Source organism: Cinclus cinclus, chromosome 3 (genome assembly GCF_963662255.1).
Source record: "Cinclus cinclus chromosome 3, bCinCin1.1, whole genome shotgun sequence".
Lineage (NCBI taxonomy): Eukaryota > Metazoa > Chordata > Aves > Passeriformes > Cinclidae > Cinclus > Cinclus cinclus.
The window spans coordinates 109,395,908-109,410,515 of NC_085048.1; the positions used below are offsets into that span (position 1 = coordinate 109,395,908).

The 14,608-nt window shown below is 48.8% G+C and overlaps 1 protein-coding gene across 1 annotated transcript in view; it reads left to right on the plus strand.

Moving 5' to 3' along the window:
• The first annotated feature begins 8,692 nt into the window (after positions 1-8,692).
• The window catches only part of LOC134041995 (serine/threonine-protein kinase pim-1-like), a 28,771-nt gene continuing 22,855 nt past the window's right edge, over positions 8,693-14,608 (plus strand). The window contains exon 1 of the mRNA XM_062489068.1: positions 8,693-8,779. Coding sequence (XP_062345052.1) covers positions 8,693-8,779 — 87 coding nt within the window. The remainder of the gene's footprint in view (positions 8,780-14,608) is intronic.

Below are 14,608 nucleotides of genomic sequence, written 5' to 3' on the forward strand. Positions count from 1 at the left end.
TCATCTGTCTCCACTGCCTCCACCTCCCTTCCTGGCCATGGCATGGGGGCCCTGGAGAAATTTGGGCAGGCAGAGACCTTCCAGAGAGCAGCAGGGCAGGGAGCTCTGCTGAACTTCCTAAATGCCAGTGAGCCTGAGATGATGGAGGTGTGGGAGCTGGAGAGCACGGAGCATCGCGAGAGCTCAGCAGCTTCTGGGCTGAAAGGCTGCTGGGCAACTGTAAGAGGGAAGGGCAGCAGCAGAAGAATTGAGGGGCTTGAGAAAAGCAGGTTTTGACATCCTGCAGAATGGCTTTGTGGGGACTTGGCTGGAGATCAGCACTGGCTGTGAGGTGCCTAAGAGGCAGGGAGAGAACAGTGATCTGAACCTGTTCCCATACCATCCAAAAGGCCAGTGGAGGCCGTGGCACCGCAGAAAATCTTGATACCAAACATGTGGATTCCAGCTGGGATCATAGCCACACTTGCAGTGAACTGAGCCCAAGGAGAGAGTTGGCAAGTCTAGGGCATGAGCACGCCCTCACCACTTGCCTTTTCATTCCCCATGCTAGGCCAAGCTACTCCAGCAGTTTGACTGGTCTTTTCCTGCCAGGTCCCAGTTAAAAGCATGGCTAAATGTCTTCAGCCATCAGTGAGGAAGGGCTGAATGCTTCATCTGAGCACTCTGTACCACTCTTTCCAGGCATCCTTGCTGTATCCCAGAGGTGGGGATATGAAGAAGGGGTCATTGGGACTGCCTTTGATCCCCCCTATACCCAAGGCAGTCAGTCCCCGTGTTGGCAGTGCTGCAGGGTCTCTGCACAGCTCTGTGCAGCTGGATGTCCAAGAGTCCCAGGAGATGAGGTAAGCCAAGGTGTCTGCTGCTCCACTCTGCTGTTCAGCTCCCTCTTGCCATCTTGTGAGGTTCCTTTGCACAGTCAGCTGTCTCCCATGTATTTAGGCAAACCTCTGTGTATTCACCATTTGGCCCATCCGTGATGATCCAGCTCCATGTCAAACCCCACACCATGTGTCCCAAGAGCAGAGGTGGTGGTGGTGGGGAAGAGGAGGCAGGGCTTAAAAGCACCTGAAGATGGGTCCTCTGCTGGGCTTGGTATTGATTCCCTCTGTAATGTTTGTGGTGTCATTTGGGAGCTGTATTGCATGGCTCTGGATCCTGCAGATCTTTGAATACTGTGATCCTTGACTGGCAACTTCAGCACCGGAAAACTCTGTTTGGCCAAATATTGGATGCTGGAGGGGTGTCTCCGTCTTTACGTGCTGCTTCTGTAAATGTCAGGCATAATTTCTCTGTGCCTGGGACGGCGCTGTGAAATGAGAACCCCGCTATATTTTCCGGGTATAGATGTAAAATCCTATCAATGTTTAATATTTAGGTCTGGGATTAAAACAGAGAGGGCAAGGAGGTAGAGAAGAGCTATAGTACTGTACCTGATGGGAAGATATTGGCTTGAATATATATGAGAAAATGTAGCTGTCAATGTAGCTTATCTGAAGGACAGCAATAATGAAGGAGTCACAAAAATGTCATTCCAACTGGAAAGCTTTGGTAGTGCATTGAAAGTGCAATGTGAATACCCTTGCCTAGCAGTTGAGTTGGAAAAAGGCTTTTCCTTCTTGAGACAGCCATGAGGTGGAATATCCTTCTCAGGATACTGCCGTGTTCGGACCACATGTAGCACGAGACTGGTACCAGTGAAAGCCACAAGCAGGCAAAGTCAAGCTTTGTCAGCAGAACCAAAGTAGCTGCCCTCCCTGCAGACTCGTGTCTCAGCTTGGCAGCTCCTGCTGCTTGAGGGAGGCTGTAGGAGCCCCTTGGCTCCAAAAGGAAAGTCAGCAGAATTGGGGAGTTATGGTGCAAGTTGAGGAATGACTGCTGAGTTTCAGCTGGAGCTTGGCCAGCTCTGCCTGGCTGCAGCAACTGAATGCTTAAGGACAATTAATGAGCTTTGCATCTTGTTGGCTTGATGTGTTGCATTTTCTCCTTCATCAGAGGGACCAAGCAAGGAAGGATTGCTACACCTGTTCCTTCCCTTCGCTTTCTCCCTCCTCATATGTTCTTGTGTTTTCCATTTTCTCAAGGCCACGATCAAGCAGCAGCATCAGAGAGAAGAAGTCTGAACATGCAGGTAGGTACAGGGCATGTCTGTCTTAAAATTACTACTAGAACCTTGAATTAGAGGTGATATTTTGAAAGCTTTGTTAAAAATCATTCTTTTAAAAATTTCTTTAAACTCATTTGAATTCCTTGATGGGCTCAGTGGACTATCCCAGAGCCCAGTCACTGGGAGTGTGCTGCAGTGGTGTAGTGAAAATTCCTGCATTGTGAATCTTGAGTGGCAAGAGCTGGATTGGGACCTTGGGGCCCTGGAAGTGCAGTGCAGGAAAAGGAAACATTCCTGTCCATCCAGCACACGCCTTTTATCTCCATGCAGTCTTTCTCATGTCAGAATTAGCAGAGAAGAAGAAGGCATTTATCAGGAAATTAGAAATCCTCTCAATCCATCCTCCTGCCCTTGAAGGAGATAACATTTCCTTGAGGCAGATTCTGAACTGAAACCTTTGACACCTGAAAGAGAGTCATGGACTATCAAAGCCATTGCCTGGTTTTGCTCTGGGAGAAAGAGGGGAAACCTTCTGTGAGAGAAAGTCCTTTTGAATTTTCCAGTTATGGAGATGGAAACTTCCAAAGTGATGCAGCCTATGCAGGGTCTGAGTCTGTCATCCTCTGACAGCACAAGCCCAGAGCCACCTGTGGAATGTTCACCATGACAAATCTCTTGCCCCACTGCCTCTGCCTGTGTCAGTGTTGCAGGCTGAGGCTGGGGGAGGAGATGCCTTCTGCCTTGTCCCCCTGTCCCTGCCTTGCCTGATCCCTGACAAGTAGAATTGTGCCAGACAAACTGCGGTCTCTGGTGCGTCTGTGCCAGCCAATGCCTTTGAGTTGAAAGCCTCCATCAAAGCCTGTTGTTGTTGTTCCTTTGCCATCACTGGGCACGTCACGATAGGAGAGATGAAATTTGAAGACATAATTAGCTGATGAAGAAAGCAGATGAGATTTCCAGGTCCCTTTGCTCTGGGTTATTTCTGAGAAATCCTGGGTTTTGTCCCTTTGGAATGACTCCTTAATTGGTGATATGCAGCTGGAATGCTTAATGCAGCTAGGGAGAAGTATTGCTCAGTAAGTAAGGTGATGTTTTTGCTGGATTCATTTTGGACTAGAAATGTGCAATTTCGTTAAATATTACCTGTTGTGCTTTCATAAATTGACCTGTACATTCTCTATGGATAAATAAAAGATTGGTTTAATGATGGTCTTCTTTTTATCATCTGCCGTCTTCCATTTCCATTAAGGAAAGTTTGAATTGCTTTTAACTGCCATGATGAGAAATGTTTTGATGCAGGTCTTGTTTATACTGGATTTGGGTGTGTCTGCAGGAAAGAAAGCAGGGAATAAACCCACGGGACAAGTATTTGAGCAGAAGTGGAACGTTTGAAAGCTAATTTGTTCCCTAAAGATTTGGGCTCCTTGAATACTGAGGATATGTAATGGGGAGCGCAAAGCTTCCTTTACTTGTAACATGGGGTGCCACTGTTCTTGTACCATCACTTCCTTTGTTGTAAAGCGAAATAAAAGCAACCAAGAAAACCCAACCCAGAACCGAGTGGGACTTAGAGAAACAAAGGCCCTGAAAACTAGCATCTGAAAACAACTACTTCCTAGGTGTAATTGTCAAATACTTGTGATCACTGTGGTTTGCCAACTGTTTGGAAGGAAAGGGATCCCAAAGTACTTGATGGGCAATGAGTAATACATAAGGAAAGGAGTAGAGGCTCTCTCTCCTGGCTTGCCAGCTCCATACCATTCAGAGGAATTACAGTGATGCTAGTTTCATGGAAAAAACATCAACAACAACAAAAAACCACAAAGTGATTTTCTGATTAATTCAAAACTCCCTTGTATTCCTCATCAATTAGATGATTGTTTGTAAAGGTGGGAGTTCACCTAACTCACTTTTTCCCTCGTGAGCCTGGCTCAGCCTCCCACAGAGGTAAGGTGGGAGCTGGGCCGCTCTCTGGTGGGAGGAAGGGTCTTGTGCCAGCCTGGAGAGCCTGTGCACATTGGCAGGGAGCAGTTGTGCCCTGCAGGTGCCCCCTGCCATGAGCTGTGCTGCTGCCAGTGCCCCGTGGAGCTGTAGGGCTGCTGAGCTGTGGGGTAGGGAGAGGAGCAGGAGGCTGCATGTGCAGCTGAGCCATTGCTGGGAAGCACAGGGCTCTGGGCTCCCTGCTGTCCCAGGGCAGCCCAGAGGCCAGGGAGTTCCCCTGGGAGCTTTGTGGAAGTGGCTCAGGGTATCCTGTGGCCTGCCTCAGGTGGCTGCTGTCAGGTGCATGTTTCCCTGTGCAGCAAGTTTCCAGGAAAGTTTCCAGGAAATGTGTCCCATGAAACATGGAGCTTCTGATGTTTTAGGTTTACATTGCAGCCTCTGTTACATTTTGTTTTCCCACTTTGCAGGCCTGAGTGGTGACTTTATTGCCGAGAATCTTTCTGGGTCACCTCCCTCTATGCTCCTTCCCTCCAAGCCGTTGCCTCCCATCCGGAAGGGCTCTCCTTCCTGCAAGCCAATCACAATGTGCAATGGAGAGGAAGAGAAAGGGAAAGATGGCACTGGCTACAAAGATATCAGTAGAAACAGTGCGGAGCTGAGTTCAGAGGGAAAAGGGAGTGAGGTAAGGATACCAAGCTAAGTCCTGTGTGATAGATTTTCAGTTTCTGCACTGTAGTGATTCCTAGAGAGGCTGATCTGGAAGAGAGACCACGCATAGTTAAAGGAATACAGTAGGTGATAATTAAGAGGCCTTAAAAGGATACACCTTGGGCAGTACAAGAGCCTGGCCCGGGCTACACCCAGGAGGGATCCAAGATGGATCCCGCTCATGAGTTTTTACACTTTTATAACCTTTGGTCAACTTATATAGTAGGGGTTAATTGTCCAGTTACAGCTTCAGGTCACCAAGTCCCATCCTTCTGGTCCACTCCCGGCACTTTCCCATTGTTTATGATTTTTGGGTAATGGTTGTCCTTGATTCTTAAGCTGGAAAAAGATTGCTGTGTCTAACTGCCCTGAGAAGAGAACCTACCAACACTTAATACAAAGTTCAGAGTCCCACACCAAGTCAGCACAGAATCTGAGGAAAGTGAAAGCTAAAACTTAAAGCATCAACAGGAGGGAGTCTGAGAGATTTTCCTGTGGGCTAAGCCCATGGAGGCAGCTCAGCCAAGGAAGAGCTCAGCTGGACACTGCACTTCAGGCTGTCTTTGCAATGAGTGTGTAGTGCAGACTTCACAATCCTCAGCATGTACCAATAGCAGGAGAGGTCTTTGAATGGTTTCTGGGTTCTGTCATGGCTTTTCCTCTGTCATATGGCTGAGAAAACACCAAAAGCAAGTCAGGGCAGCAAAAGTTGCCCAACAGGGAAACCATCCTTCTGCATTTAGTAACGTAAGGGTAACTTTGAACCATGTCTAAGCCTTGGTGTTTTTTTTCTGTCAACTCTGGCTGGCTGGGAAGGAAGAAGTTGTTTGCTGGAAAAGGCAGTGCTACAGAGTCAGTTCCAGGTGGTCTCAGCTTTTGAGTTGTACAGCCATGGCCTTCTACGCAGTTGTCTCTGATGCTATTTCTAGATTTCGTCAGCTTCTGGGCAGCTGTGTGCTCTGGCATGGCTTTGTCCAGAAGGAAGGGATGGGAGGTGGCCATGAGGAGAGCAGCCCCAAGCCCAGGCACACGATTGCCTTTGCAGCAGGGCCAGCACCTGCAGTTGTTTTGGGTTTGCCATGGGGTGCAGGAGGAGGCAAATGAGCAACAGCATTGGCAAACAGAATGTCCAATCAAAGGCTGATGTACTTGATTCCAGCCTTGCTGAGGAAGGGCCCAATGTATTCCTGACAGGATCTAATCCTTCCACTGCAGTTCAAACAGGTCCTGATTTGGCCCTTTAGTTGTGCCAGAAATGATGGGATACTGAGGAAGGGCGTTCATCTGTCTCCACTGCCTCCACCTCCCTTCCTGGCCATGGCATGGGGGCCCTGGAGAAATTTGGGCAGGCAGAGACCTTCCAGAGAGCAGCAGGGCAGGGAGCTCTGCTGAACTTCCTAAATGCCAGTGAGCCTGAGATGATGGAGGTGTGGGAGCTGGAGAGCACGGAGCATCGCGAGAGCTCAGCAGCTTCTGGGCTGAAAGGCTGCTGGGCAACTGTAAGAGGGAAGGGCAGCAGCAGAAGAATTGAGGGGCTTGAGAAAAGCAGGTTTTGACATCCTGCAGAATGGCTTTGTGGGGACATGGCTGGAGATCAGCACTGGCTGTGAGGTGCCTAAGAGGCAGGGAGAGAACAGTGATCTGAACCTGTTCCCATACCATCCCAAAGGCCAGTGGAGGCCGTAGCACCGCAGAACATCGTGATACCAAACATGTGGATTCCAGCTGGGATCATAGCCACACTTGCAGTGAACTGAGCCCAAGGAGAGAGTTGGCAAGTCTAGGGCATGAGCACGCCCTCACCACTTGCCTTTTCATTCCCCATGCTAGGCCAAGCTACTCCAGCAGTTTGACTGGTCTTTTCCTGCCAGGTCCCAGTCAAAAGCATGGCTAAATGTCTTCAGCCATCAGTGAGGAAGGGCTGAATGCTTCATCTGAGCACTCTGTACCACTCTTTCCAGGCATCCTTGCTGTATCCCAGAGGTGGGGATATGAAGAAGGGGTCATTGGGGCTGCCTTTGATCCCCCCTATACCCAAGGCAGTCAGTCCCCGTGTTGGCAGTGCTGCAGGGTCTCTGCGCAGCTCTGTGCAGCTGGATGTCCAAGAGTCCCAGGAGATGAGGTAAGCCAAGGTGTCTGCTGCTCCACTCTGCTGTTCAGCTCCCTCTTGCCATCTTGTGAGGTTCCTTTGCACAGTCAGCTGTCTCCCATGTATTTAGGCAAACCTCTGTGTATTCACCATTTGGCCCATCCGTGATGATCCAGCTCCATGTCAAACCCCACACCATGTGTCCCAAGAGCAGAGGTGGTGGTGGTGGGGAAGAGGAGGCAGGGCTTAAAAGCACCTGAAGATGGGTCCTCTGCTGGGCTTGGTATTGATTCCCTCTGTAATGTTTGTGGTGTCATTTGGGAGCTGTATTGCATGGCTCTGGATCCTGCAGATCTTTGAATACTGTGATCCTTGACTGGCAACTTCAGCACCGGAAAACTCTGTTTGGCCAAATATTGGATGCTGGAGGGGTGTCTCCGTCTTTACGTGCTGCTTCTGTAAATGTCAGGCATAATTTCTCTGTGCCTGGGACGGCGCTGTGAAATGAGAACCCCGCTATATTTTCCGGGTATAGATGTAAAATCCTATCAATGTTTAATATTTAGGTCTGGGATTAAAACAGAGAGGGCAAGGAGGTAGAGAAGAGCTATAGTACTGTACCTGATGGGAAGATATTGGCTTGAATATATATGAGAAAATGTAGCTGTCAATGTAGCTTATCTGAAGGACAGCAATAATGAAGGAGTCACAAAAATGTCATTCCAACTGGAAAGCTTTGGTAGTGCATTGAAAGTGCAATGTGAATACCCTTGCCTAGCAGTTGAGTTGGAAAAAGGCTTTTCCTTCTTGAGACAGCCATGAGGTGGAATATCCTTCTCAGGATACTGCCGTGTTCGGACCACATGTAGCACAAGACTGGTACTAGTGAGAGCTACAAGCAGGCAAAGTCAAGCTTTGTCAGCAGAACCAAAGTAGCTGCCCTCTCTGCAGACTCATGTCTCAGCTTAGCAGCTCCTGCTGCTTGAGGGAGGCTGTAGGAGCCCCTTGGCTCCAAAAGGAAAGTCAGCAGAATTGGGGAGTTATGGTGCAAGTTGAGGAATGACTGCTGAGTTTCAGCTGGAGCTTGGCCAGCTCTGCCTGGCTGCAGCAACTGAATGCTTAAGGACAATTAATGAGCTTTGCATCTTGTTGGCTTGATGTGTTGCATTTTCTTCTTCATCAGAGGGACCAAGCAAGGAAGGATTGCTACACCTGTTCCTTCCCTTCTCTTTCTCCCTCCTCATATGTTCTTGTGTTTTCCATTTTCTCAAGGCCATGATCAAGCAGCAGCATCAGAGAGAAGAAGTCTGAACATGCAGGTAGGTACAGGGCATGTCTGTCTTAAAATGACTATTGGAATCTAGACTCGGAGGTGACCTTTTGAAAGGTTTATTAAACACCATTCTTTTCAGAATTTCTTTAAATTTGTTTCACTCCTTGATGGGCTCAGTGGACTCTCCTGGAGTGCAGTCACTGGGAGTGTGCTGTAGTGGTGCAGTGAGAATTCCTCCATTGTGAATTCTTGAGTGGGAGGAGCTGCAGTGGGACCTTGGGATCCTGGAAGTGCAGTGCAGGAAACAGAAGCATTCGTCTCCATCCTTCACATGCCTTTTATCTCCATGCAGTGTTTCTCATGTCACAATTTGTAGAAAAAAATTATGCATTTTTCTGGAAATTAGAAATATTCCCACTCATTTCTCTTGCCCAGTAAAGTGAAAAAACCTGTCCTTGGGGCAGATATTCAGCTGAAACCTTTCAGATCCATAGGAGATTGATGGTCATGACGTGATTTTGCTTTGGGGGAAATATGGAAACGTCCTGCTATAGAAATTCCTTTTGAAATTGCAATCATGGTCATGGAAACTTCCAAATGGATGCAGCCTATGCAGGGTCTGAGTCTGTCATCCTATGACAGCACAAGCCCAAAGCCACCTATGGCAAGTTCATCATGACAAATCTCTTCCCTGACTGTCTCTGCCTGTGTCAGTGTTGCAAGATGAGGCTGGGGGAGGAGATGCCTTCTGCCTTGTCCCCCTGTCTCTGCCTTGCCTGATCCCTGACAAGTAGAATTGTGCCAGACAAAATGCGGTCTCTGGTGCGTCTGTGCCAGCCAATGCCTTTGAGTTGAAAGCCTCCATCAAAGCCTGTTGTTGTTGTTCCTTTGCCATCACTGGGCACGTCACGATAGGAGAGATGAAATTTGAAGAAAGACTTTTGCTGATACAGAAAAAGGGATCAGATGCCAGGTCCATTTGCGTAGGGTTAGTTCTGCCAAATCCTGGGTAGTGCCCCTTTGGAATGACTCCTTTGTTGGTGATATGCAGCTGGAATGCTTAATGCAGCTAGGGAGAAGTATTGCTCAGTAAGTAAGGTGACACTTTTGTTGGATTTACTCTGGAGTAGAAACGAGCTATGTCATTAAAACTTACCTGCCTTTCTTTTATAACTCAGTAGAACATTCTACAAGAGAAATCAACCCAGTTTAAAGAATGTTATTCCACTCTTATTGCTTGGCTGCTACATGATTTTACCCCATGTTTAGCCACGTAAAAATGATTAGTTGCCTTATATCTAACAGCTCTGTTGAAGAGTATTTCAGAATGTCCTGCCCTCTGCTATTTCCATTTTGAAAACCTTCAGTTGTCAGTGTCAGCCATGATCAGAAATGTTTTGAGGCAGGTCATGTTTATGTTGGGCTTAGGTATCTGTGCAGGAAAGAAAGCAAGGAATAAACCGATCAAAGAGTGAAGTAGAGCAAAAGAGAAACTTCTGGATGACCACTTTATTCCCTATAACTATGGGCTTGCAGAATACTGGGGACGTGTAATTGGGAAAGCAAAGCCCTTTTTGCATGTAACATGTAGTGATCTTGATTGTGTACCACCACTTCCTTTGTTACAAAGAGGAATTAAAAAGATCCCCAGAATAAAAAACCCAGCCTAGAACTGATTGGGAGTTACAGAAACAATAACCTGAAATCTACTTTTGAAAACAATCGCTTCCTAGATAGTGTCAAATTCTAGAGACTACTGTGAGTTTCCAACTCTTTGGAAGGAAAGGAATCCTGTAGTAGTGTGGAGACAACGAGCAGCACATCAAGTCATAGAACCCATCTCTCCTGGCTTGCCAGATCCACATTGTTCAGAGAAATTCAAGTTAGTTAGACATTAGTTTCATGAAAAATAAAAAAAACAACTAATCATGTCAGTAGCTGAAGTGCTCTTTGAATTCCCCACTCTTTAGATGGGTTGATTGTAAAGGAGTGAGTTCAATTAACTCGCTTCTTCTCTTGTACCTGTCTACAGCTTCTTCTGAGTCTACAACAGAAACCCAGAGAATGAAGGCAAAGAGCTCTTGGTGTGTGATAGGACCTGGGATGCCTCTGTTCCCAAGGAAACTCGCTGAGGTGTTTGGCATGCAGACCTATGTGCGGAACCCCGGCGTTGGGAATGGAGGTGTGGGCTCCCGGCCGGCTCAGGGGGCCTTGGCCCAGGAGCCCCGGCAGAGGCAGCTGAGCAGCGCTGTCCCCAGGGTCACTGCCAGGGAGGAGGACAAGGGGACGGACCAGCATGGCTCAGCCTCCCACAGAGGTAAGGTGGGAGCTGGGCCGCTCTCTGGTGGGAGGAAGGGTCTTGTGCCAGCCTGGAGAGCCTGTGCACATTGCCAGGGAGCAGTTGTGCCCTGCAGGTGCCCCCTGCCATGAGCTGTGCTGCTGCCAGTGCCCCGTGGAGCTGTAGGGCTGCTGAGCTGTGGGGCAGGGAGAGGAGCAGGAGGCTGCATGTGCAGCTGAGCCATTGCTGGGAAGCACAGGGCTCTGGGCTCCCTGCTGTCAAAGACTGAAAAAGTGTCTGAATTTTATCAGCTGTGTTGGAGAGTGTTGCAGAATGAGTTACATTGTTCTTACTTGCATTCAGAAAAATCAGCGTACTGTCAGGCTGGCCTGAAAGTGCCAGAGCCCATACAGTTTAGACAGAAAAATTCTTTGGGGAAAATGAATAATCGAGTGTCAAGAACACAATTTTCATTAGGGTACCCCTCCTGTAATCCTAAGTTTTTCTTTATTGTCCCCTGAAATATTCCAATAAAGTGAAGAAAAAGTTGATCTGAATGTATACAGGTATTAGAACCCAGGACTACTTTTAGGAACCAGAAAGAAGATGTTTACTAAAATCAGCATAAGGGCAGATAAGAATCTCTGTCAAGAGCAATCTCCATCTCTGCCCTTCTCTATCAAACACAGAGGCTCTCCAGCATCCAGGGGCTGAGGCAGCAGGTTTCAGTCTGCTGGCCCACAGAATAATGTCATGTCTCCTTCCAGGAGCCCATTCATTGGGAGAGGGTCTAGGCATATGTAGCTTGCTGCTTTCCTGCACCATCTCTGTGCCCTGTTAGAGCTCTGTAATCTGGAACCTGTCTTGCCTGTTGCCAAGCATGACATTTTTGGGCAATTGAAGTGTGCCAGAGATTTACAGGAACCTTTGCTTCCAGTACCAGGCCTCCCACTGAGCCAGCTCAAGGAGATGGATCATCCCAGCAGTCCTGGTCTAACAAGTGACAGAGACCTGAGAGAGGGCTTTGGAAAGGTAAGGGATAAGAACAGGGATGAGCAGACTTCCATTCCAGTGGCTGTTTAGTGCTTGGCCCAAAATGCCTCTGAAAACCATGATCCTCCACTCTTGGGGGTTGGGGATTGTCTTGGGAATATATTTGACGGCTACTGAGCAATTGCTTGGCTGTTTCCAGAGGTGCCAAAGTCAGTGCTTTGGGGATGGTGCCAAGGACATGCCTGAGGCATTCTTTATGTGCAAAGAGCACTTTCGAGAAGTTCTGATTGGCAGAGCAAACTGCAAACCAGTGAATGTGGGCAAAGGGCACCCTCAGAAGCAGAGAAGCAAAGATGCTAACGTTGAGTATAAGCAAGGCTGCAAAATAAAATGGGACAGTTTGATGTCTCCTGGTTACCTTTCTGGCTGTATCTCACAGCCCTCTCATTCTCACATTTTCTGCTCCTTAATATCCATGTTCCTCCAAATTGTTTTCACATGACTCCCTCCTCCTTTTGGTCTCCCGGTCTCAGAGACCAAGTCGTTGAGAGTCTTTCAGAGCTGAGTCCTTCAGAAGCCAGGAAGTGACAAACAGCTACACTTCCTGGCCATGAGTGTTAAGCATCAGCCAATTACCCCTCCTTGCTGCATATTGCACATGGCTTTTATTCTCCTGCCATGGCCTGTAGGAACTGAACTGCCTGCTCATTGCTCATGTGAGCTCTTCCTTTGTCTTGGAGCATTCCTATGACTAAAGTGTTCCACCTCACTGTGTGTAATTACCAAGGTGAGGATGGGAGACATTCTCCTGAAACTATTGGAATGGATATGGAGCTGGATTAATGTCTGTAGCACTGTGTGGACTCCGCTCCCGATGAGAGGTTGTGCCTGGTCTGTGTGTGTCTCTGCTTACAGTCTGTGATGTATTTCCATTGCAACTAGATCCGTGCTGCATTGTGCATGTTGGCTGAGAAGAACTTAGAACCAAAGGATGTGGAGCTTTTTGAGAAAGAGATGAAGAAAAGGAGAGCAAAGAAAACATCCTTAAAGCTGCCTCCACAGAGAGTTGAGCCCAGGGATGCAGCTGAAGCAAGTAAGTGGTGCCTACACTGCTGGTCCTTTTTGAGCTCTTCCTTACCCTCTGCACAGTGTTGCAATCAGACTGGGGGGCTGTTGCACTTGTATCTGAGTGGGAGCTTGCATAGGAATGATTTCCATTTTGCAGAGAAAAACACAGAGGCATCAATTGTCTTGCCCATGGCCTCACTTAGTAACAGAGTATCAGCTTCCCACCTTCACCTCTAAAATCTTTCAGAGTAGAAAATTCAGTCTTGGAAAGTCGCCTGCCCTTCAGACTCTGTTCTGAAGAGCAGCTTCCAGGCAATGTGAATGCAGAAGAATGCTTTTCCACCAAGGTGCAACCTGGAAGAAACCAAATTCAGCACCTTCTGATGAAAAGACCAGAGATCCTTCTCGAGCCACTCCCCTCCAAGGAGCTGGCACTGTAGAGCTGTGCTGAAGCCCTGAGGCAGTGCTTCTGTTGTAGCCCCAGGAGCAAGCAGCATTCCCCAGTGAATCCCGGCTGAGGGGCTCTGGCTGCAGCGCTGTGTGCGCTGCCCCGAGGGCGGCAGCAGGGACCTTCGGGGGCAGCACTCAGCCCCAGGGCACCACCCAAGCTTATCTGCACTTTCTTTTGGGAACTTGCCCAGCCTGCCTCTGAAACAGGAAAACGAAAGCATAGCAACACTGGCTTCTCCTTGTTTCTTAGGGGAAGCATCACTGCAGTTTGATTTTTAAACTGGAAGAAGGTAGATTTAGATTAGATATTAGGTAGAATTTATTTTATAATGAAGGCAATGAAATGCTGCAAGGGTTTTTCCAGAGAAGCTGTTGTTGATTTATCTATGAAGGTGTTCAAGGCCAGTTTACATGGGGCTCTGAGGAACCCGATCCAGATGAAGATCTTCCTTTTCCCAGGGGTTGGACTAGATGGTGGTTAAAGGGGCCTTCCCACCAAAATTGTTGTAGGTTTTCCTGGGTGATTGTATGATCCTTGTCCCATACTAGCGTGCCAGTGTTCTACTTGAAGTTCTTTGGGATAACACAGAGATGTTACCCAGCTCCAGCAAGTTTTCTGGCCCTTTCCATAGTGACCCTGTCCAGCACCCTCCACTTACAAGCTCCTCTTTGGTCCCTGCAGGCCTCAGCCAAGCAGCTGTCAATGGCACAGTTTCCAGTGTGCAGAGAAAACACCCTGGTAATGCCTTGAAGAAGAAGGTCTTGAGGAAGCAGGACAAGATGCCCTTACTGCCCACTATGCCCATCATCCAAGAGGAAGGCAGTGTCCCATGCAACTCCTCAGGTAAGTCTGCTCTGTGGCAGCTTTTTCCCATATAGTTATTTCCTTGCAGAAGGAGCACAAACTGCCTCCTGCAGGCTGTTTGCTGCCTGCAGGAAATACACAGCAGATAGTCCCTAGTGGGTCTTGTCTTTCCTTTGGGGGTAGCCTGCCTGTGCTATCATCCCAGCTAGAGTGACATAAGAAGAAGGGAGCAAGGAATAATAATTGGAATGCTCTTTTCTACTGATGCTATTTCCACGTTGAGAACTGACCAGAATTGAGCCTGGGTTGTTCCGGCTTGGCTTGGTGCTGTGGCAGGGCAGCTGCAGGAATTTCCCCAGGGAGTTGCAGAGTGCCTCAGTCCTCAGGGCTGGGGGAAATGAGGGCACTGGGACAAGAGAGGCCCCTGGGGGGTTCCCTCCCAGTGTAGCCATTCCCACTGGTCGTCCCTGTCTGGCAGGGAGTGGGAGCTCTGCGGCCTCAGGAACCTGCCGCTGGCTGTGCTACCTGTGGCACTTGGGAGCTGGCACTGTGTGGGCAATGGTCAGGTTTAGCCTGGAGCTGTGCCCAGCTGGGGGGGCTGGGAGAAAGCAAGGAGCCCAAGGAGGCAGACAGCAGGGAGGTGTGTGAGGCAGTGCCAGTTTGCAGCACATGGAAGCCTGGCTGGGAGCTGGGGCTGCAGGCCGCTCCATGGCGGGGTGCCTTGCCCGGGGCTGCAGCGCTCAGGGCTGACCCTCTCCTCACAGTGACCTCGCAGACGGCCACTGGTGCCGAGCGCCGACAGGAGCTGCTCCGTGAGCGTGGGCACAAGGACACAGCCTCTGCTGACCCGCAGCAGTCCTTGCTCCAGGCACTCTCCTGGCTGGGCAGCGATGACTGGT